Genomic DNA, 22,310 nt, shown 5'->3' with positions numbered 1-22,310 from the left:
AGACTAATTTAGAATTGCAGCCCTCAAGGGACCTAGGATTAAGTTTTATAGCTACTGAAAATAAAGAAAAATCATATTTACAAAACCATAACCATAATAATAACTCTCATTTTATTTACCTTAGCTTGTTTATCTAGTTCCAGATATGTACTCAAAATCTTCTCTGATTCAGAGAGGCTGGAACCGACATCCATTGCATTAGAAATTACTGGGCTGATTTTCTGAATGGAGATTTCCACCTTTAGGAATAAAGAATATATTGCACCCTTAGTAATATATATTGGCATATATGTATGCAAATGTGTAGAGGAGATAAATATTACTCTCTACATTCCCATTATACTTTAAATGTATATCAATTTTAATCTAAAAATAGTTTAATATTTCAGAATTTCATACTTAAATTCATAATGCTGCTCTTCCTATGAGGTAATACTACTGACTCACCAATAGAGGATATATGTTTACAGATATTTCTTTTACTAACAGCGATGAGATATAGGCAATAATCCACATTCTCTAAGAATTTATTATCTATATTACCCAGAAAGGATAATTCACTTGTCAACACATCAATAGAGATGAATTTTTCTGGTGCATTAAGTCATGATCATACACTGTACACTGACAGGGGCCCAATTTACAGGTATATTTTGAAGCAGAGGTCCAGCATAGGTATTAGATCACTTTATGGATTACTATATTTAGGGCTGAGGGGCCCCGGGGCAGCACCATGTGCTCTACATGTGATAACAAAACACAGAAACACGCTTAGGCATTTAATTGATGAACGTGGGGGCCTATGATTTGATCTTCAATACATATGAATTAGTGAATATAGTGAGCTTTAAAGGGTTCCATTCAATTCAAGTTACTGCCTTGCTCTGACTAGAGTTCATACTTCCCAAAGTCAAACTGGCTCTGACTTAGCAGTAGCCACACAAGCAACAACAGCTGTTTGAGTTTCTACTGCGTTTTCCACCACCAACAAATTCGCTTGAATCTCAAGCTCCAGGGAATGCAGCACTACAGCTGCCGCCATGTTTGTAATCTCCCTGGACCCAAGCATCAGAACAAGGTTCAAATTCCCATCTCTGGATCAATAACAGGAGAGGAGGCAATTTAGATGGAGACTTGGTTATTTAATGACCTCTCCTGTGAAGTCTATTAATTCTACTTGTGTAAGTCAGGTATATAAGTCCATTGTAGCAAATGAAAAAACATCATTGAAAATTTGAGACCCAGCCTTTACAACATGGTTCATTAGCATTAATGTAACTGAGATATTACTAGTTTTTGCTATAACCCCATCTACAGACAAGTAATTTTTTAAAATTTATTTATTTTATTTATTATTTATTTTTGGCTGCCTGGGGTCTTCATTGCTGCGCGCAGGCTTTCTGTAGTTGCGGCGAGCGGGGGCTACTCTTCATTGCGGTGCACGGGCTTCTCATTGTTGTGGCTTCTCTTGTTGTGGAGCACGGGCTCTAGGCTCGTGGGCTTCAGTAGTTGTGGCACGAGGGCTCAGTAGTTGTGGCTCACGGGCTTAGTTGCTCCGAGGCATGTGGGATCTTCCCAGACCAGGGCTTGAACCCGTGTCCCCTACGTTGGCAGGCGGATTCTTAACCACTGCGCCACCAGGGAAGCCCCCAGACAAGTAACTTTTTATTTAGTCAAATAGTAGCTGCCTGGTTTTATTCCTCTTTGAAAATGGGAAATAAAATTCTTCAAACCACTATATTCACTACAATATTCCACTATATTGTAGAAAGGATTTTCACACATATGGTTTTATTCAGAGTAGCCATGTCCTTTGCACTGTCTTGGTTCAATAAATTATGATAATGGCAATTTATTCCTGGAACCCCTAAAACTCAACATTTTTGGTATCTATCTGCTGTTCTTGTGTTGTGTGGTGCCATGTTAACCAAAATGTGCATATTGGAACCATGCACAGAACCATGTAAATCAAGGAGGACACAATCACAAGATACACATGGTTCAATTAACACAGTTCTGTGCAAAGTGAGAACTGCCTTTGTGTAAACATGTTCTGGGCTGGGAGGCACGGAGGATGACACTTTTAGTTTTGGCAACCTGGGGCAGGGATGGTTGATGAGCAGTAGTGAATTACAACTTCATCCTGTTTGAATATAAAGCCTAATGTGGGATGAAGAGAATCCTAAGGAGACACACCCCTATCCTCCCACCGTGCCCACATGCTGCAGTTCCCATACCATCATCTATTATCACCAGGTAAGGAGCTGCATCTAAACAGTAGCTTATGCATTAAATAGATAACCAACAAGGATCTACTGTATAGCACAGGGAAGACATTTAGGCTCTCTATACACTCCACATTATGTAAAAACCTTTAATGGAAAAGAATCTGAAAAAGAGTATATATACATATATATAAAACTGAATCGCTGTGCCGTACACCTGAAATTTACATATCGTAAGTCAACTGTACGTCAATGAAAAAATAAAAATACTTATGCAAACCAAGAAATAAATAGTAGCTTAAGGAGGACACATTTTATGAAATTACCTTTCTTAAATAGCCCTCCACTGAGGCTGTTAATTGCTGTCTATTAAGAGCAAATTCCCTGTGCGCTGAACACCGTTCAGTCAGATGATCAACTCGCCTCCTGATGCATCCCATCATCTCATGGACACCGGTCACCTGAGAGCTGAATGGAACAAGCCAGCTGTTAGTTCACTCCACCCTCATAGAGAGGCCCCAGGAACAGGGAACATTTGAAAATGAACCTTTCATGATAAGTATGACTTGATAAAAGTTATTAAGCTTCAGGCTTTAGGATAATAGAAGTTAAGAAGCTGTAGTCCTGGTACAGCAGAGAGCAAAACCAAATTATGTTGTTTTGTTTAAGTCAGTCAGTCCTGAGGGAAAAGATGAGTTATGGGTTTTTGTAACCAGGTCTGGTCTACTCTTCTAAAGGTTCACTTTTTAATATTTCTTTAAGACATTCTGAGTATGTTTGCCAAGAGTTTTCCTGGGGGTGTTATTTAAAAGCTTCATTTATCTAAAGATGCTCTTTGAATAGAAATGTAGATCAGCCAATTAACAAAACACTGAATGATCCAATAGGGTAAAGTATTTATGTAACACTAAGGTCCTTGTTCTGGATACCTACGAATGCTCAAGGCTGTAATCATTAGGTGAAAACCAAGGTATCACCAACAGTGAGGAATCTGATGTACTTGTTCATAAAAAGAAACCAAGCCTCACATGTCATTTTGTACCTGTGCTGGCCTCATGAGAAAAAGAAAAGTGACATGACAGCTCATAAAATGAAAATGTCTTTAAAACAACAAATGAACTTTGAGTTGGACCCCATTTGCTGTGGTCTAAAGACACATTAGCAAGTCTCCTAACCATTTCCAACATAGGCTTACTAGCAATGCAAGACAATGAAAGGACATTGCTGATGCAGTGAGCACTTTAAAATTTTTCAGCCTATCCCTGAGATAGAGCTTCTGCCAGCATATAAGAAGTTGAAGTCTTTAATTTCCTATCAGTCATTTCCTTCCAGTACTCATAAAGATGAGCTGATAACTCTTACATTCAATTACCCAGAGCTTTAAAAGATCTTGGAACAAGATACAGATTTCAGTAGTTTTACCTCAAAAAATTAATTTATGACTCTAAAAATGAATTGAATTAGTAATGAAATGAGGGCAGGATCCCAACTGCCTGAGAGGGAACGTGACTTCACAGGAATGACAATGAGGCTGCCAAAGAGTTTAGAGGTCATCAGGCAGCTTGGGAATCTTGTTGAATGCACATAGGATTCAAGTGTGTCCTGTGGGACCACCGGAGTCCCAGAGAAGTTTAACTGGAGGAGAAATCTTATTCCTGACGCCTAAGGTCCCACAGACGTTACACTTGAAACAACTTGTTTCACATTTTAATAACTCAGAGACCGTGAAGAGTATAATCAAGAAATCAGGAGAGTTTAGCAAATAATCCTTGTACTTATATCCACAAATTCTTTAAAAATATTATATTGGTAACAGTAATCATATTTTAACTACATTTTAGACTTTGCATGCTAAAAAGGCACTTAAAAGCCCAGTTGTCCTATATGTTATGGTTTTTCTGTAGAACATGCAAATTTGGAATGAGAAAGATAAAAAAGAAAAGGTGAGTAAGCACTGTGGAAAATATGTACAGAGAATAAAGCTTGTCAAAATAAATGGGTAAACATTTTCTAAAAATAATCCACTTACTGTGACAAGGAACCATTTTTAATGTTTTTTGTTTTGTTTTTAATTTATTTATTTTTGGCTGTGTTGGGTCTTCGTTTCCGTGCGAGGGCTTTCTCTAGTTGCGGCAAGCGGGGGCCACTCTTCATCGCGGTGCGCGGGCCTCTCACTATCGCAGCCTCTCTTGTTGCGGAGCACAGGCTCCAGACGCGCAGGCTCAGTAGTTGTGGCGCACGGGCCCAGTTGCTCCGCGGCATGTGGGACCTTCCCAGACCAGGGCTCGAACCCGTGTCCCCTGCATTGGCAGGCAGATTCTCAACCACTGCGCCACCAGGGAAGCCCCATTTTTAATGTTTTAAGTAATCTCTTCTAATTCTCATAACTACCCGATGGTCTGGCTGTAACTGTTATCTCTGTTTTGCAGATGAGCAAAGTGAGTACAGAAATGCTCAGTAACTTGCCCAGGTCACATTTATTAAATGGCAGGGCTGGGATTTGAACCTATTCATCTGATCCCAGAGTCCACACTCTTTACCACCTCATAGTACCTTTTCTGGGTCCATGACACATGAAGGGGGGTGGGGGGAGTATTCTAAAATTTCACTTTCCCTTGAACTCAGTGTTGATGGAAACAGGATTAGCCCGGCTGGCATGCTCTTTTGAAATTGGCTGTCTTCTCTAGGTAATGAAATGTCTGTCTGTAGTTTGCAAAGTGACCACTAGAGGGGCACGATATCTTGTTCAAATTCACATCTTGAAGGCCCCTCCAGCACAGAAAATGGAAACGGGGAAACAAAAACAAATCAAGCATTCCTTCCGTAAAAATATTGCTCTCTAGCAACTCACAATTTTAATTTAGATGAATCACAACGAGCCAAATAGGATCTCTCGCTGTCTTTGGATGGATCGTTCATTTTATATTTTCCAATGACCTAGGAGATCAGTCTTATTTTGTGCTGATTTATGCCTTATCCTGTATATCTATTGCATTATAAATTAAGGGAAAAATACAACATTCTTTTCATTCATTTATCCTCTGTAGCCCTGAGCACATAGCCTTGTAAGAAGTAGATCAATGCATATTTTCAAATTAAATAAAGTACACTTTGATCAACATTTAAGGGAAGACAAGACACAGATTTAGGAACAAGAACATATGCACAGATAGTTACTGTATTAAAAATGTCACTAGTAACAGTTTCTAATTGTTTTTAGACAAAGATGACTTTGCCCTTTGCCCAGTTACAGAAGTTTTAGGCTATCCAAAGACTGCCCAACTTCTTCTTCGATGGTTTAGGGTTTATAGTTAGGTTGACTGATACTTCCCTCCGCTGTTTCAAGCCTCATAGGGACAGACTGAATTGCCTGTCCCATGTGCATTCCCTTCTTATTTGTGGCTTAGACCCCTTCCTTAGTACAAGAAGTTCTCAATTATCTTGCTTACCCTAGCCAGCTCCTATTTTCCTCCATCCTCAGCTAGATCATCTCTGTCTGATCAGGCATTAATCCCTTCCTTCTACCTGATTACCAGTTGGAGTATATCTGTCACACTGCTAACCCCAGAGCCGCTCCCTCTCCATTCCTCCTTGGTGAAAACCTAGTCTGCAGGTTACAACCAGCCCTATTCTATCATTTTCAGTTGGAAACTTGAAACACTGATTCCAGACATTTCTTCTGAACACTCCAAAACATTTTAAAACATGTATAGCATGCATATTGCCAATTTCCTCAGAGCCTGAAATGCAGATGGTTTGATCAAAGGAAAAATATGACCTCACACTCTGCCAGCAATTCTTACATGAAGTGAAAATAAATTAATAGAATTCCAACAGCCACCCAGAAATGAGTCCTATTACTTCACAGTAATATTAAATAAATGATGGGACAAGAACTGGGGGCGGATAACAGAAACTTGGTTGACGGGAGTGCCAGGGCATTTTGTTCTGACTTTGAAGCCACATTGCTCATGTGCTGCCTGATGGGGTGGGAGAGGAACTACCAGTGGACCAGCTTTCTAGGCCTAACAATCTGTGTCTCTGTAACTTGCATTGGAAATACTGCTTGATCTTTGGGCTGTCTGTCTATGAATGGATTAGATGGTCCCTGCCTGTAGTATGAGCATGGGGTACATCAGATTATTCCTGACATTGAATTTGACTTCTTCAAGCATCACAGATACTCTGGAGTGACAGACTGTGAAGGTTTCTTTAGACTTGTTAGAAACTCCATCATGGGAGTATTTTCTCCCCTATTCATTGAGCCAGGAGAGGGGAGGGAAGGGGGAAAGAAAAATGATTGATTTTTTTCCCCTCCCAGAGAGCAGAGACATATTGACTTCTGGCTCAAAAATAGACTGTTACATTTGCTGTATGGAAGCGGTTGCCCTGTCTTTGCATCTGTTACAAACTAGGGCTGGGGGAAGAGAGTAAATCCTAATGTTAATGTGTTCTAATGATTCTTTCCTGAGAGCAGCAAGTTGCTTTCAAACCTTTCATAAATTACTATTGGCAGCCCATCTGGATTAGGAGCTGAACCAGATGCTAAGCACGCGCCAGCTCACTCTATCTCACCAGAAGGAATCAGTTGATCATATTTTTCTTTCTGTCTATGGACAAATTATACTTTGAAAATGGGAAAAAATATCTTCCTTATCTCTTGACAGGAACGCTTCATGTTTATCATCTCTATTTTGGAGGAAACAATCGTCACTATCTAGTTTTCATCCCTACTTTGAAAAAGTGCCATTCGAACTGTGGAAGTGACATGTATGTTTTTACAATAATTTTTTTCTGACTTAAGTTGTACACATTGAGAATCACTGCCCACCAAACATATCACACCCACATGTATCTCTTGTATACACATGACAATAAAGAAACAGCAAGTAGTAAGTGGGGCTGAAACTACAGGGTTCCTGGGTTCTGGTCCAGATCCATGCAGAGATGCCCACATGTTCCATTCCTATGAGGCCAGAGAGACCAAAACATATCTTACATGAAGGGTCCCATAGCTGGGATTCTCCCTGAAATCAGTAACAGGGATGGGATTCTCCCTCTTGTAAAAGGAGTTTGAAAAACGTTATAGCCCACTGCTGCTGAAGCCAAGGAATCAGACATAGCAGAGCAGTCAGGAACCCACACTGCTCCCCAACCTGGATTTCTGGCTGCACCTCTGAGAGCCCCAGTAGCTCCATGGGAGCTCAGGTGACCCTGATCAAATAGCAGAAGACTGTTTCTGGACAGGAGACCCTGTGAGTTCAGGTGGAAGTCACTGCAAAGCTGCTAAGAAGGAAAGAAGAAAGAGGAGAGAACAAAGCAAGGACAATAAAGCTGAAGAACAAGCACTTCCCATCCAGAAGGACAATCTAAAATTTCAAAACACGTGAGGAAAATGAATCCTAAGAAAAGACACTCAACAATCAAGAGCTAAATGTACTCTACTGGAAATGAAAATTAGTAGAGCAATCTGAAAGTGACTTTATAAATATGTCTCACATCACCAGAAAGATAAAGGAAAAATGAATACCCATAACAAAGAAACAAGAAACTCTGAAGCAAAAGCAGTCAGAAATGAAACAAAATTGGATAGGAAAAAGAATGAGTTAGGAATCCTAGAAATGAAAACAATATAGTTATGAAAACAAACAAAAGAATTCAATGGCTGAAAACAAAGGGAAAATTAACAAAAGAGAAAAATCAATATGAGGTATTCATTGGGAATGCAATGCAAAGAGATAAAGGAATGAAAAATATGAAAGACAGTTCAGACATCTAAGGCAGACTGGGAGCCTCCAACATTCTTCTACTGGGAGTTACAGGAGGAGAGAAAAGAGAGAAAAACAGAAAATCAATATTTAAATTGCTGAACATTTTCCCTGATTGATGACATAAATCCTCAGCTAAAAGGGGCACAGTAAAAAAAAAAAAAAAAAAAAAGGGGGGCACAGTAAGAGCTAACCAGACAAATATTCTCATTTCAGGTAATTTAGAAGATATAAAAATACATTTTAATGTATTTCCTTCCAAAAAGTTTTTCTCTTGGCAGTCTTTTCCACCCCTTCCCCTCCAAAGTTAGTAAGATGCCATATATGTGATTTGGATCCTACTTCATCCTCTTAACATTTTATTGTGAGGATACTCTCTGTCTTCAGATATTCCTCAAAAACACTCTGATATTGGCTTAGATTATTCCATACTGTGCTTGCTCTTAAACTATTGAAACAGTTTCCTATTTTCTGAAAATATTTAGGTGTTTTTCAGGTTTGCACTATTATAAACAACACTGTAATGAGCAGTTTATTCATATATTTGTCCACTCACATCTCTTCCTCTCTTCTTTCTGGTGTTCTTTCCTCTCTAAGCCCTCTCATTGGAGAGTAATCCCCCTCAGCTGTCCAAGGCACAGATTTCTGCCCCTTTAGTCAGGCTTCCTCTGTAGACCCTGCAGTTTCAGACCTTCTTACTCTGGGATCCTTGCTATTTCACATCACATCATCAGTATCATAAATGAATAAATTCATATTGCAATGAGTGACTCCTAGATATTTTACAAGAACCTAATCTAATTAGTCCTACATTTAATAGAAAGGGTAAACTTTGGGTGCATTCCATACTAAGAGTTTCAGAATTATACAAGCCTTAACAATGGTAACAGATCCAGATTGCAATTATGACATTTACTCAACCCCTAAAGAGAACAACTTAATACAGACATGAAAATATTTGGAAAGTGGCTGAGTTAACACTGTCATAACTCAACTTCGCAATTTCCTAAATTTCAGTATCTGATATTTACCATCTAAATATATCATCAAACTCTTTAAAAAAAAGTTATTTCAAGTTCTTAAATGCTTGGTAGAATTCCTACAAAATGTGACAATAGATGACTCTGATACAAAGGGATTTCTGATTTTGTTTCTTTGTTTTGTTTTATGTTGTTGGAGGGTGGGGATTATTTTTGTTTGTTTTCCACGTAAGATCTTTTAAAATATTTTTGCTATGACATAAACTTTCCTTTATGCCACACCAGCCCCTTAACATTTCAAATCAAGTCACCTAGTATGTAAATACCGAGATAAGGAGCATAAAAGAGGTTTCCTACATGGTTGACCTTGAGGGCTGACCTCAAGCTGATGTCATGGTCTGGATGGGGAGACGATGCTGTGCCACAAGTCAAACAACTAAGAAATGAGTCAGAACACCACAGAGTAAAAAGTGAGATAGAGCTGACAAACACAAAGGAATTAAAAAACTATTGTGTGGTAGGTATTGATTAGGTTCATCCTGGCTGGAAGGTGTAGACCCTTCACCCATCTTAGATTACCAAATTCAACAATGGTCTTCTCAAGTCTCACTCCTTCACTTGACCCATCCTGGTCACAGGAGCTTGGGATTGTGTCTCTCTTCTCTGAAGAGGTGGCCCTAACACCCACTGTCCCCAGGGCTTCCTCAGACCTAGATCACACTCCCTGACATGTCATTCCCTTACTGGCCGTTAATAAGGTTCTGAAGACTCAGGGCCAGGTTTATGTATCTTTGACTGTCCTTGAAGCCCAGTGCTGGTATGTCATATGGATGCTCAGTAATGTTTTAAATAAACAGAAAGAAAGAAAAACTTTGCAGGGAAGGTGAGACTTGAGTTGAAATTAGAAGATAGATGCAGCACATTTTAAGTGTGTTAGAATAAAAAAAAAAAAATCCGGGGCTTCCCTGGTGGCGCAGTGGTTAGGAATCCACCTGCCAATGCAGGGCACACGGGGTCGAGCCCCGGTCTGGGAAGATCCCACATGCCGCAGAGCAACTAGGCCCGTGAGCCACAACTACTGAGCCTGCGTGTGTGGAGCCTGTGCTCCACAACAAGAGAGGCCGCGATAGTGAGAGGCCCGCGCACTGAGATGAAGAGTGGCTCCTGCTCGCCACAACTGGAGAAAGCCCTCGCACAGAAACGAAGACCCAACACAGCCAAAAATAAATAAATAAATAAATAAATTTATTAAAAAAAAAAAAAATCCACATTCGCTAAGTGGTCAGGCTCCTTGCTAATGACTGAAGTTGAAAGAAAGGAGACAGAGCTAGCAACCTAACAGAGCAGTTCAGACCTGCACTCACTCTACCCCTTACCACTGTGGGACAGGTAGTAGGTAAGTTATTTGAACCTCTCTGAGCCCCAGCTTCCACACCTGCAAAACAGGGACAATGGTAATAGAAGTATCTGTATAACAGGGTGGCTTGAGGATAAAATTTGTTAATGTACATAAAGCACACAAGCGTTGCCTTTATTGCCAACGAGCATTTGGACATAGTCTAACTTCCACCTAACAATTTTATCTTGTCTTATGCCTTTTCCCCTTGTCACCCTCTCCTCCAGCCACACTGTACTTCTTTCTGCTACACCTTTGCTGTTGTTCTGCCAGGTCCACTCATCTTCCAGCCATTTGCATGGTAGCTCCTTCTCCTTAATCTTTCCCTGACTACAATGTCTAAAATGGTCCCCTCCCCACAGTCACTCTCTATCTCATTTCACTTTTTATTTTTTTCATAGTTCTCATTGCTGTGTAAGAGCATCTCATCTGTTGATTTATTTGTTGATTGACTGTTTCTTCCCACCAGAATATAAACAGCATGAGGGCAGGCACTTCACCTATCACATTAAGTCACTCTCTATCCCATTTCATTTTTTTTTTCATAGTTCTCATTGCTGTGTAAGAGCATCTCATCTGTTGATTTATTTGTTGGTTGACTGTTTCTTCCCACCAGAATATAAACAGCATGAGGGCAGGCACTTCACCTATCACATTAGATGCTTGGGAGCACCTGATCTACAAAGACACTCACTAATATTTTGGGAATGAGCAAATGAATGACTGAATGAACCATGCTCTGTCTAAAGTTCATTATCATTCACAATATCAACCAGGGTAAGTAGTGGTAGTCAACATAAATGAAAATCGTGAAAAGAGAGTGCAAAATCCCAACTTACCCCTGTTTCTATTTCTCTGTAAAATATGAAAATACGAAGAATCAACATTAAGTAAATAACAATAAATGTTAGAGCAAAAGGGCAATACTTAAGGTTATATGAAAGCAAAGTATTCAGTCAGGATGAGGTTTATAAGCTTAAGTTCACCACAACATGGTAGAATGAAAACTGGAACAGTCTTTTATGCAGGAACAGAAATTGAGTCAATGCTGAAGCAAGTTTACCTGTAAATCTTAAATTAATTTTAGCGACAGGAAAAGCCAAATGAATACTTTATAAGGTAGCCTGGTCTTAGTGGGTGTTTCTATGTTTTTGAGTTTTGTATCTTTTTGAATTATAGTCTTGTCTGGATATATGCCCAGGAGTGAGATTGCTGGATCATATGGTAGCTTTTTAGTTTTTTAAGGAACCTCCATACTGTTCTCCATAGTGGCTGCACCAATTTACATTCCCACCAACAGTGTAGGAGGGTTCCCTTTTCTCCGCATCCTCTCCAGCATTTGTTATTTGTAGACTTTTTAAAGGATAGCCATTCTGAATGGTTTGAGGTGGTACCTAATTGGAGTTTTGATTTGCATTTCTCTAATAATTAGCGATGTTGAACATCTTTTCATGTGCCTGTTGGCAATCTGTATGTCTTCTTTGGAGAAATGTCTATCTAGGTCTTCTGCCCATTTTTCGATTGGGTTGTTTGTTTTTTTGTTATTGAGTTGTATGAGCTGTTTGTATATTTTGGAAATTAAGCCCTTGTTGGTCTCATTATTTGCAAACATTTTTTCCCAGTTCATAGGTTGTCTTTTGTTTATGGTTTCCTTGTTTTTGAGTTCTGAATTGGTAGCTCACTGAGAAACACAAAAAAGGAGGTTCGTAGTTTTTGTCCAATTATGGAAAACTTCACCCTCACACAAGGTCTCCGACCCAGCATTTCCAATCACCACAGCTTCCTGTGGCTTAATAAGTGCAGTATTCTGCTTGGCAGCAGGGTACCTTTGGGCTACCTTTACACTCGGTGCTCAGAGATGATGCCAAGCAAGGCCTAAGAGGAGGTGAGAGGGCTGGAATCCAGAGCTTTCAACCTCACTGTAAGCCTGGTTTGACCATTATCAGATCCCATGATAGGTAACTCGCATCATAACTAAATGCAAACGAATGCGCTAAAATGCCTTTGATGTTAAAGTGTACTTAGGTTATGTCACAGATATCACACTCTGAAAAGATAATAAACAATTTAACAATGACTCAGAATTATCACCTGAGCATTAGGGAGGAAATAGAAGGGCAAGGAAACATGTAAATAACCATCATTTATTTTGTGAGGCTGCTCCAATTTCAAAGGTATTTGATTCCAGGATAGAAAAATAGTGTGGATCTGTTCCTAAAATAACGACAAAGTTCTCAGATTTACTGGGAAGCTTCATCTTATATAAATGTGAACTTCTGAAGTCCTATTTTATTAACTAACTGGAAAAAAATTAGATCTAAGGGTCTCTGAAATTCCTATCTGCCCCAGTACTAAATTTTGCCTTTATTACCTCAAGATAAATGTTTATCTGCTCTATTTCTAATATAACCTTCCCCAGTTAGTGAAAATGAATATGATTTGGTACAGCTGACTCTGCCGTAGTCATCTGAAGCAACCATGTAACTCTTAATATTTTGCTTTTAAAATTCTTTGTATAGAAGGTAAATAAATAAGTGAACCAATTATTTATTGGGCGCTCTCTATATGCCAGAGTGGTGTTATTGCATTTGATTAAAACGTCCTCTATAAAATGCATACTTCCATTTTACCGATGAGGAAACTGAGGTTCAGAGAAGTTAAAAGTCATGGCATTATTTTGGCTCTCAGAATGCATGAAATAAAACCCCTTTGAGGGTCTTCCCTGGTGGCACAGTGGTTGAGGGTCTGCCTGCCGATGCGGGGGACACAGGTTCGAGCCCTGGTCTGGGAGGATCCCGCGTGCCGCGGAGCAGCTGGGCCCGTGGGCCACAATTGCTGAGCCTGCACGTCTGGAGCCTGTGCTCCGCAGCAAGGGAGGCCACGATAGTGAAAGGCCCGCGCACCGCGATGAGGAGTGGCCCTCGCTTGCCACAACTGGAGAAAGCCCTCACTTTCTCCAACACAGCCAAAAATAAATAAATAAACAAATAAATTAATTAAAAAAAAAAAACTCCTCTGATACTAAGTCCTAAGCTTCTTATCCACACCAGTTTTCAAATGTCTGATAGTAGGAATTTTAGTGTTTTGTGTCCTAGTAGTGTGGCTGGCATTCAGAAGTCTAGGAAGCCATTGTGATGTTCAGTAACACATACTTTTCTCTGTGGAATTTATGTTTATTTCCATTGCCATTATTCTAAACTCCACCTTCACCCCAGCTGTGGCTGCAACTTGAAATCTCCTTCTGCTTCTCTCGCATGGTGGTGACCCAGGTCGTTGAACAGATAAATCATTAGATGAGGAAGGGAAGCAAGTCCCAAATGGAACGCATGGGATTGAGGTCAGTAACTATGTGTGGCTCTGGTTTGCGACTGAGATTCTAATGCGTTTCAATTCAGCTTCTAATGGATTTCTATTCTACATCTACCCTCTAAATCAAAAATGTCCTTTGCCAAGTAACAATTGCACTTTACCTTCAGTTCCTCCTGCAAAATGGAAATAGTATTGATTTGTAAAATACTGTGAAATCTCAGGGCAACCAAACACCTTGGAACTACTATGAACGCTCATATATCTAGGATGTTGACAGAAACCACACTGCTAATTTTTTTTTTTAATCCAGTTACCTACCATTAAGTCAAGTTTCTTGAAATGGTCCCTAACTATTACTTCTTCTATTAAGACTCAGTCTGCAACCTGAAGAACAGAACTATAGACGTCCCTTTGAAAAACAATATATATGTAAAATTTAAGACTAGAAAGAGCAAAGAAGGCAAAAAGAATGAGACTAGCTAAGTAAATAAACATGTCGACCATTACAAAATGGATGGCCAAAAAGAATCACTAGAATCCTGAAAATAGACTGTAAGGTAAAATAAAAGCACTTCTCTTATATTTAAGTATTGAAAATAAAACATTACTGATTAGAACAAACAGGATAAAGTTTAGCAGTAATAACTTGTGACCAGCTTTCCTACTCTTAAGACTTAAGCATGAAAACTAAATACGGAACTTCAGTTTCTGGTCAAGAAGCAGGGACTGGATTTATCCTCATGCCTTAAACAACTCAGACATTGAAGGACACGTAGCACAGGACAGTGATCCCTGAGAGAAGGGAAATGAATGAGGTGAGCCTTATGATGGCATCAACCTGCTGCCTGGGAGGTAATTTCCAGACCAAAGCTCAGGAAAGTGGAACAAAACAGAGTCCAAAGGATGTACTGTTTTGAAGATACAGAGATCAGACTTAGGGGGGGGCCAAGGCACCTAGAATTCCTGGGGCAGCGTATCAGTGGCAGATCTTCAGATCTGGGGAGGGGTCTTTGGCTGCTTCCTGATCCACCCACGCATGAAAGGAAACTGTCTAAAGTCAGGGAAAGCACCACAAGTAAAGAGTGGCCTGAACAGAGAAATAGTATGTATCTGAGCTTTGAGACCTACTTACTAAACTGACATGAGACCATTCCCCAATTACAACCGGAGACCTCACCACTTAATCCATCATCACATGACTCAGATCAATGTCAAACAGGTACACTGAGTCCAGGCACAACAAGTCCAGGCACCCCACAGGATATCTTCTGCCTGGTCCAAGACTCTTATACATTCTAGAAGACTGGACCTGTAGCAGGGGAGGGGAGAAAGGAGCTCTCATACCCATAGGGGCCAGACATGAGCACACTGGTTCTCCTAGAGCCGAGTGGACACACCATTACCCGATGCATGACGTGGAGCCAAAGTAAGGAAACTTAGTAACTACAGCTATTGTTAGTTTTCCAAAGGTGAGAATTATTTGCCCTTTTCATAGCCTCAGCTTTTTAGCTCCTGCTGGAGTATCTTGGATTATTTCTGATCTTGACTTTGCATGGTCCCATAGCAACCATCACAAGCCCTGGTTCAAGGTATCTGTCTGGACTCAGATTATCTTCTGAAAAGAAAATTCCCTAAACCCAAACTTACCAAATCAACCCTTGTAAACATGTCTAAAATAGAGCAGAATGAGGGTTTAAACAGAAATAAAATAATTTTTACTACATTTGACCTATTTCATGGTGTCTCAAATTGAATGTCTTCGAGTTTCAAGGGGATTATGGATATGGAAGATAAAAACAGGGCTTACCCCGTTTGTAGAATCTTTTTTGTCTCTCTCTGTCAAAACATAAGCCCTGCCATCATTTCTTCCTAGTCAGTATCTGTTCCATGATCTGCTCTTTCTGTCATCTCCATTTTGTCTTCCAATCCCTATGCTTGATCATACGTTCTCACTGCATTCTCCTTCTGCTTCTCAAGGTCCTTCTCTCTCCTCATTCCCACCCAACTCTAAGATATATCAGAGTATATCACACTGATATACTCACTGAATGTGCTCATAAAAACAACCCACCCTAGCACACTGGTTGAGGGCAGGTGGTCTAGGATGCACTTGACCATTAATCTGGATCCATGCACTTGAATTCAAATTCTGGCTCTGCCACTAACTAACCAGCGGCATGACCTTTTGCAAGTTACTTAACCTCTCTGTATCTCAGTTGCTTGTAAAAAGAGAACATTAATAGTATATTCTATGCCTTGTAGAGTTGCTGTGAGGATTAATGGGATAATGCTTCTAAAGCTGTTGAGACAGTGCCAGGCATGTGGTGGGCTCTCAATTTTTTAAAATGTAATTATTATTAATTAATAATAATGTCATCTTTTACTTAGGGTTTTGCTTGGTGAGCCATCAAGCTCATAAATGAAAGGGAATTCTAGAACTTTATTTTTTCCAGAAAGGAAAAAAAGGGACAGAGTAGACTCAAGGCTTACGAATTAAAAGGGAGGAAGAAATCCCACGGAGATGCTAGGATATAAAAAGTGTACAGAAGGAAAGTTCTGTCTCTTCTTTTGTTCTTTCCCTCCTCCCTCCTCAGAAACTCATAGAAAGAAAGCTTTAGCATCTTCATGTCCTCAGGTCAGAATATAGCCTCACTTCTGGATGAGCAATGCTGTGTTCAGAATTACTGTTGACCAAAATTCAATAGAACCTTTTAAGCCATGTCATAATGCAGTAAAACATCAGAAGTAGGGAAAAAAATCATGCAACTTATTTTTTAACAGACTGTGGAAACTGTGAAAAAGCTTGTCACGCTGAGGAAGAAATAGACTTCACTTACCTGCAGGAGGCTAGTTCGTTGATTAAGGCTTGTCCCTCTTGCAAAGCATCAGCTGTGCAGTCTTTAATTTCTCTGTGTAATTCCTCATGCCTCGCTGCCAAGACAGGCAGACTTAAACCTTCTGATTTAAGGAGCTTAAGGTAAGCTTCAACTCTTCCAAGCACATCAAATGCCTGCCAAAGAAAACATACTTTCATTTTCTGCTCATCTAGTTTAAAGTCTACATCAATGTGCATACAAAATACTGGAGATTAAACCAGCCTGTTCAATTTATTGGTTTGATCATAACCAAAAACAACAATCTGAGTCTTAGAAAATAGCTGTAGAGCTTTAAGGCTCCATTTAGGGAAACTGATCGTAGTTTAGTTCAGCACAGATAAATGTCAATCCCATAAAATTACCAAAATAGTTTACATTGAGAATGTACCTATACAACACAGTTATAACTATATAAAATTTGGAGAGCCAGATTTATTTTTTGCATATTCTGTACTGGATACAACTAACGGATGAGATGTTTTAAAAATATTATGCAGACTTTCATAACCTGAATATCTCTGTAATATTCCTTAAAAAAATTCCCAATAAATTGCACTTTGAACCTGAAACACCATGGGGAAGTATTCAAAAAATTTTGGGGCTTTTGTCCCTTGCCTTTCTGAGTAAAAGATCTTCTGCTTGCTCCATCCAAGGCATCTGTCTGTCTATAGAGAAGATTGGAATTTGGTTCTGAAACAGTGCAAAGACTAAGACCAACGTAATATTTAGCTTCTGACATGTAAAACAGGATTATGCAGGAAAAAACATCACCTTGCAAACCAAGATACTGTCTTGAGAGAAGATTTTTGAAATTCTTTATTTTCTTCCTTTATTAGCAGAGGTATGGGGGATTAAGCTTATAGAATTAACACAGAGTAGAGACGAGCTATCCTTTTGGCCATTAAGGCCTAGTTGGCATTAAGAAAGGGGAATATATGATATAAAAGCAGTAAAAGAGGACTGTGGCAATATGAGGAAAAAAGAGATCAGAGTGCCATGGTCTTCATAGGTCACCTGATAGCCCATCTGTGAACTTGGGCCTGGAGAGCAGGAGATGAGTTAGGTAAGTTGAAGAGAAGGTGAACAGCAAGGGAGCTCTTGCCACGTTGCCCTCTGGCTGTACTGAAAGAAGCCACCTTACAGGGTGTTCCACACCACTCTGAAGAACAGTCCTATCCCAGGAAGCTTGACTGGGCCACAGTCAGCAGGGGCCTGAAGCCTAGCCTTTCTGGGTTGTTACAGTGGAAGCCAGTGAGCTCAGCAGGGGGCCACCAGGTGAACTAGGAAGACCCCACAATGAGAGCAATGGTCTCGTGAGTCGACTACCACTGAGAACTGAGAGAGACCAGAGAGGGGAGCAAGGCTGGGTTGATGCTGAGGGAACACAGTTTAAGCCAAATGTAGAGGTTACAGCCGTGGGCCTGTGTAACAGCACCAATACCTCTGCACCTGGCCACCTTTGAAGGGAGTGAGTTGTTTTTTTTTTTTTAATTTATTGAAGTATAGTTGATTTACAATGTTGTGTCAATTTCTGCTGTTCAGCAAAGTGATTCAGTTTTATATATATATATGGTTTATCACAGGATATTGAATATAGTTCCCTGTGTATATAGTAAGAACATGTTTATCCATGCTATATACAATAGTTTGCATCTGCTAATCTCAAACTGCCAATCCTTCGCTCCTCCACCCCCCTTGCCCCTTGGTAACCACAAGTCTATTCTCTATGTCTTTGAGTCTGTTTCTGTCTCATAGATAAGTTCATTTGTGTCGTATTTTAGATTCCACATATAAGTGATATCATATGATATTTGTCTTTCTCTTTACTTACTTCACTTAGTATGATAATCTCTAGGTCTATCTACATTGTTGTAAATGGCATTATTTCATTCTTTTTTATGGCTGAGTAATATTCCATTGTATATATGTGCCACATCTTCTTTATGAATTCATCTGTCGATGGATATTTAGGTTGTTTCCATGTCTTGGCTATTGTAAATAGTGCTGCTATGAACATTGGGGTGCAAGTATCTTTTCAAATTATAGTTTTGTCTGGATATATGCCCAGGAGTGAGATTGCTGCATCATATAGCAACTCTATTTTTAGTTTTGTAAGGAACCTCCATACTGTTCTCCATAGTGGCTGAACCAATTTACATTCCCACCAACATTAGGAGGGTTCCCTTTTCTCCACACCAAAGGGAGTGAGTTTTAATGGCAGAATTGGAACTGGACAAAATTTGAATTTACAAAATGAAATCTTTCAGATAGTGTCATATGACTTATATGTTGATATTCTGTTTTCCCACCAATGTCCTCATGTCTTCTGAATCTGCATTTACTGAGAGTGTATAAAGCAAATTCATTCCCATTTATTTACCAGATGATAGGAAGTAATACAAATAATCACTACAGTTTAATGAGAACTATGTGCTTCTTCTCTACTTCGTGTTTCACAATTACTTTTCATTTCGTCAATAAATATTTCTGATCGTCTGCTGAGTTCCAGGCATATTGTTCTTAAGAGCCATGGGAGGGAGCAAGAAATTATTCCCTTTATATGACTGAGGAAACTGTGTCTCAGAGAAGTTAAATAAATTTCACCAAGTCATACTTGTGCTGAGGGACAGATTTGGTATTTGTACTCAATCTGTCTGGCCCCGAGGGCTCTGCTCTTAAATCCTGGGCTCTGGTGCCATGTAGCAAAGGATTTCTATGGCAGGCTTATGAGAGAGGGGCATTTCCAAGAAGACTGTTAATCTTAGGTGGAAAAGGTAGGATTTAAAAACTTACTTTTTGTAAATAGTGTCTACTTTTCCTTCTTACAGGTGAGAAAGGATACAGAGAAAGATTGAGCTATTTCTCTTATGTTTATAGGACTGTAAAAGAAAGATAGCTTTATTAAAGAAACTTTGAACCTGAAGAACTCTTCCTTATCTGATCCTTTTTCTTTCCTGCAGTTGGCAACAGAGCCAAATGGCTCAAGATGCTGATGTTAGAAAAGATGATTTGAATTGCTTCCTGGATCTTTCCAGAACACACTGAAACACCACTAGGCAATAACCACTGTTTCTGGAATTTTGCTTTATATTTTTAATTTTATTGCTTACTTTGAATAAATTGGAGTCCCTTGTTAATCAAGGGTTAGTTTTAAAGTCAGTGCCTAAAGCAAAAATCTGGTGTAGTCAAAATAATCATGAACTCCCTTAAATCATGCTTAAAGTTTAATATATGCTTATAGTAATACATACTCACACTTAGGACTGAGAGCCACCAAGCTAGGATAAAGGAAGAAATAAGGATAAATCTATACTTAGATGTCAAGACATTCACTTCATTCTTTCTTTAAGATAATTCTCAAGTTCTTACTGTGACTGGGGAAAGGATACAGACTTCAAAAGGGCTTTTTCTTGTCTGTAAGTTTAAGTCCATTCTATCTTAATATTAAGCCATTATAACCTTACTAAATATCATGTTTATTGTTGAGAATTAAAGAAGGAAAACATATGAAAGTAACAAGGGCACGATGGTGGAAATGTAGTAAGTACTCAGAAAATATTTGCTGGTTCTTACTCTAAATGTTGATTGATCAGACACATCTTTGAAAAATCACTGAGAAGAGCACGGCCACCTGCTGCCTGTCACTCATCCTACGTGGCTTTTTCTCCTCGTGTCCCCACTGAACAGCTGCTACTCTCAGATCCTTGGCCACTGGTCTCATCTTCATAGGAGTTAGATTCTAAAGCCACTTGTACATTAAACGCATGTGTGATGTGACTCCACCCTATTCCTGAAGGTTATCATAAAAGTATCATTTCCTAATGGCACGGAAATAAATTGAAGAGCTAAACATTCACTAGAAGGAGGAGGTGGTAGATCAAGGACCAGTATAACCCATAACTTACAATTAAAATAGCCAGATTTTCTTCCAGAGCTTTTTCTCAGAAAGATCAAAGTGTCAGGAAAGTATTTATGAATTGCTCTATGTATCACACTTAATAGAACTATAGCAGTAGAAAGGAGGTGAGTGATTTTTTTCCTTCATTGGCTCAACGAATATATTTACAAAGATCTACTATAGGTAAGATGGGCTGGATGCTGTAAGAGAGCTTATTCCTTACCCTTAATCCTAACTTAACCCTAATGGGAATAATCTATAGACACAGATGTAGTTAAATTTCTTAATTTTAAGAGGAGACCTCTTTCAAGATTATACTGTCTGCGATTGTCTGAATCATATGCAAAGCTCGTTTCTCTTATTCCCACATAGAAAATGATCTAAGTATCATTGTTCTCACTTAATCTACCCCCAGAATAGAACTGAGTGCTTGTGTATTTACCAGATCCGTAAGGAACCTGATATACTGGATCCAGTCTGGAAAGAATCTCTTTGTTGCACACATGGTACAGAACAGGTTATTTCCAGCAAGAACACTGTGACCTCCACATAAACACCTTTGGAATTAATATTTTACATTTAGGTTTTTTTCCTTCACATCCCCTCTTTCTTCAAACCTTGTGTGAAGGTCAAATAGAGGTTTTATGAGTGGACTGGAATAAACAAGGATATAGGCACAAGGATAATATTTTCTCCCTCTGGGTTCTAGCTCTTCTTGACTACTTTATATAGCACCACTCAGTTCTCAAGCAGACAAGGAGGAGACGAATCAGCTCTTTTGGCCCTGGTTTGGGAAAGAGTAAGGAGTTGCTTAGGTTTTGTGTTCTAAGATGCTAATAAATATCTTTCCTTTTTCCCTTGTTAAGCACAGGATCCCAAGCAGGCTGCACCAAATCAAACAGAGATGATATCAAGACTTGGCACATTTGATTCCTTTAAAAATATCTATGAGATTAATACGTTTAGCAGGAACCATGAATCATGCAGCATAATTCTTATATCGTGCTATTTCACAAAGATGTTTAATAAGTAATATTGTTTACTTCTTGACTAATGTGAAGAGAAACAACATTAAAAGAAAGAAGACAAAAACCACTGTAGAACCCTGAACATTTCCTTTCATGAATCCCAAGGCTGGAGAATGAGTTTGGTCAGAACCTTTATAATTAGCAAGGATGCAAAACTTAACTCAGCTTCTAATTCGAGCACTGAACTCCACTATCTGCAGAGATTCAATTTTCCTCTGGGTTCAGTTTTTTAAAAGACCAAAAGCTTCAGTGTCTTTTCCTAAACATTACCTGAGATAACTTCTGGTGGCTCCCAGTTTGGCAAGCTGATTCCTAATTCAGGTCCTGTCCAAGCTTTCAAATGCCATGAAGACGGGGGCAACAGGGTGATGTAATTTTCATCTCCTGATAACTTGCTGCCTCCTACTACTGCTCTGGCTTATTCCTTGCCTCTTCAAAGTTGTTGCTTCTGGGCCCCAGAACTCCCTCCGTGTTACAAGTGTTACAAGGTTGATCAGTGACGTTACTGAGAGGTGTTTAAAATCACAGGCACCTGAAGCAGGGTTCTACCTCACAATTTGAAAAGCTAAAAAAAACACTGGACCAGAAGGCATTTGGGATTGAAAGTGGAGTGTATCTGAAGCCTCTGATTAACAAGGAATTGGAGGAACTTTATATATTGACCATTTCTTACTTTTTATGAGATGAGTCCATCTTAGAGATATATAAACTAGACCCATAGGTAGAACTTTAGTCAGCTAGTCACTTTATAATTTCTGGTTTTCTTTTATCGAAATTGACCTAAATGGTTTTAGGATGATCTTGGGAATATTAACATGGAATATGTCCAT

At 39.3% G+C, this 22,310-nt stretch overlaps 1 protein-coding gene across 11 annotated transcripts in view; it reads right to left on the bottom strand.

The window, feature by feature from the left end:
* The window catches only part of CCDC141 (coiled-coil domain containing 141), a 239,439-nt gene that overhangs the window by 70,411 nt on the left and 146,718 nt on the right, over positions 1-22,310 (bottom strand). For 10 of the 11 annotated variants that reach the window (XR_014246176.1, XR_014246177.1, XM_082397496.1 and 7 more), the window contains 3 exons: positions 16,516-16,688; positions 2,552-2,693; positions 120-239 (listed from right to left, as the gene is read on the bottom strand). Coding sequence is in view for 9 of the 11 variants with exons in the window: in XM_082397496.1 (XP_082253622.1) it covers positions 120-239; positions 2,552-2,693; positions 16,516-16,688 (435 nt within the window). In the remaining 2 variants the exon portion in view is untranslated. The remainder of the gene's footprint in view (positions 1-119; positions 240-2,551; positions 2,694-16,515; positions 16,689-22,310) is intronic. The other variant, XM_082397494.1, reaches the window with a different exon arrangement.

The sequence above is a fragment of the Balaenoptera borealis genome (assembly GCF_965194805.1).
Source record: "Balaenoptera borealis genome assembly, chromosome: 6".
Classification (NCBI taxonomy): Eukaryota; Metazoa; Chordata; class Mammalia; order Artiodactyla; family Balaenopteridae; genus Balaenoptera; species Balaenoptera borealis.
The sequence above is the reverse complement of the archived record's forward strand: the minus strand, read 5'-3'. Positions and strand labels throughout refer to the sequence as shown.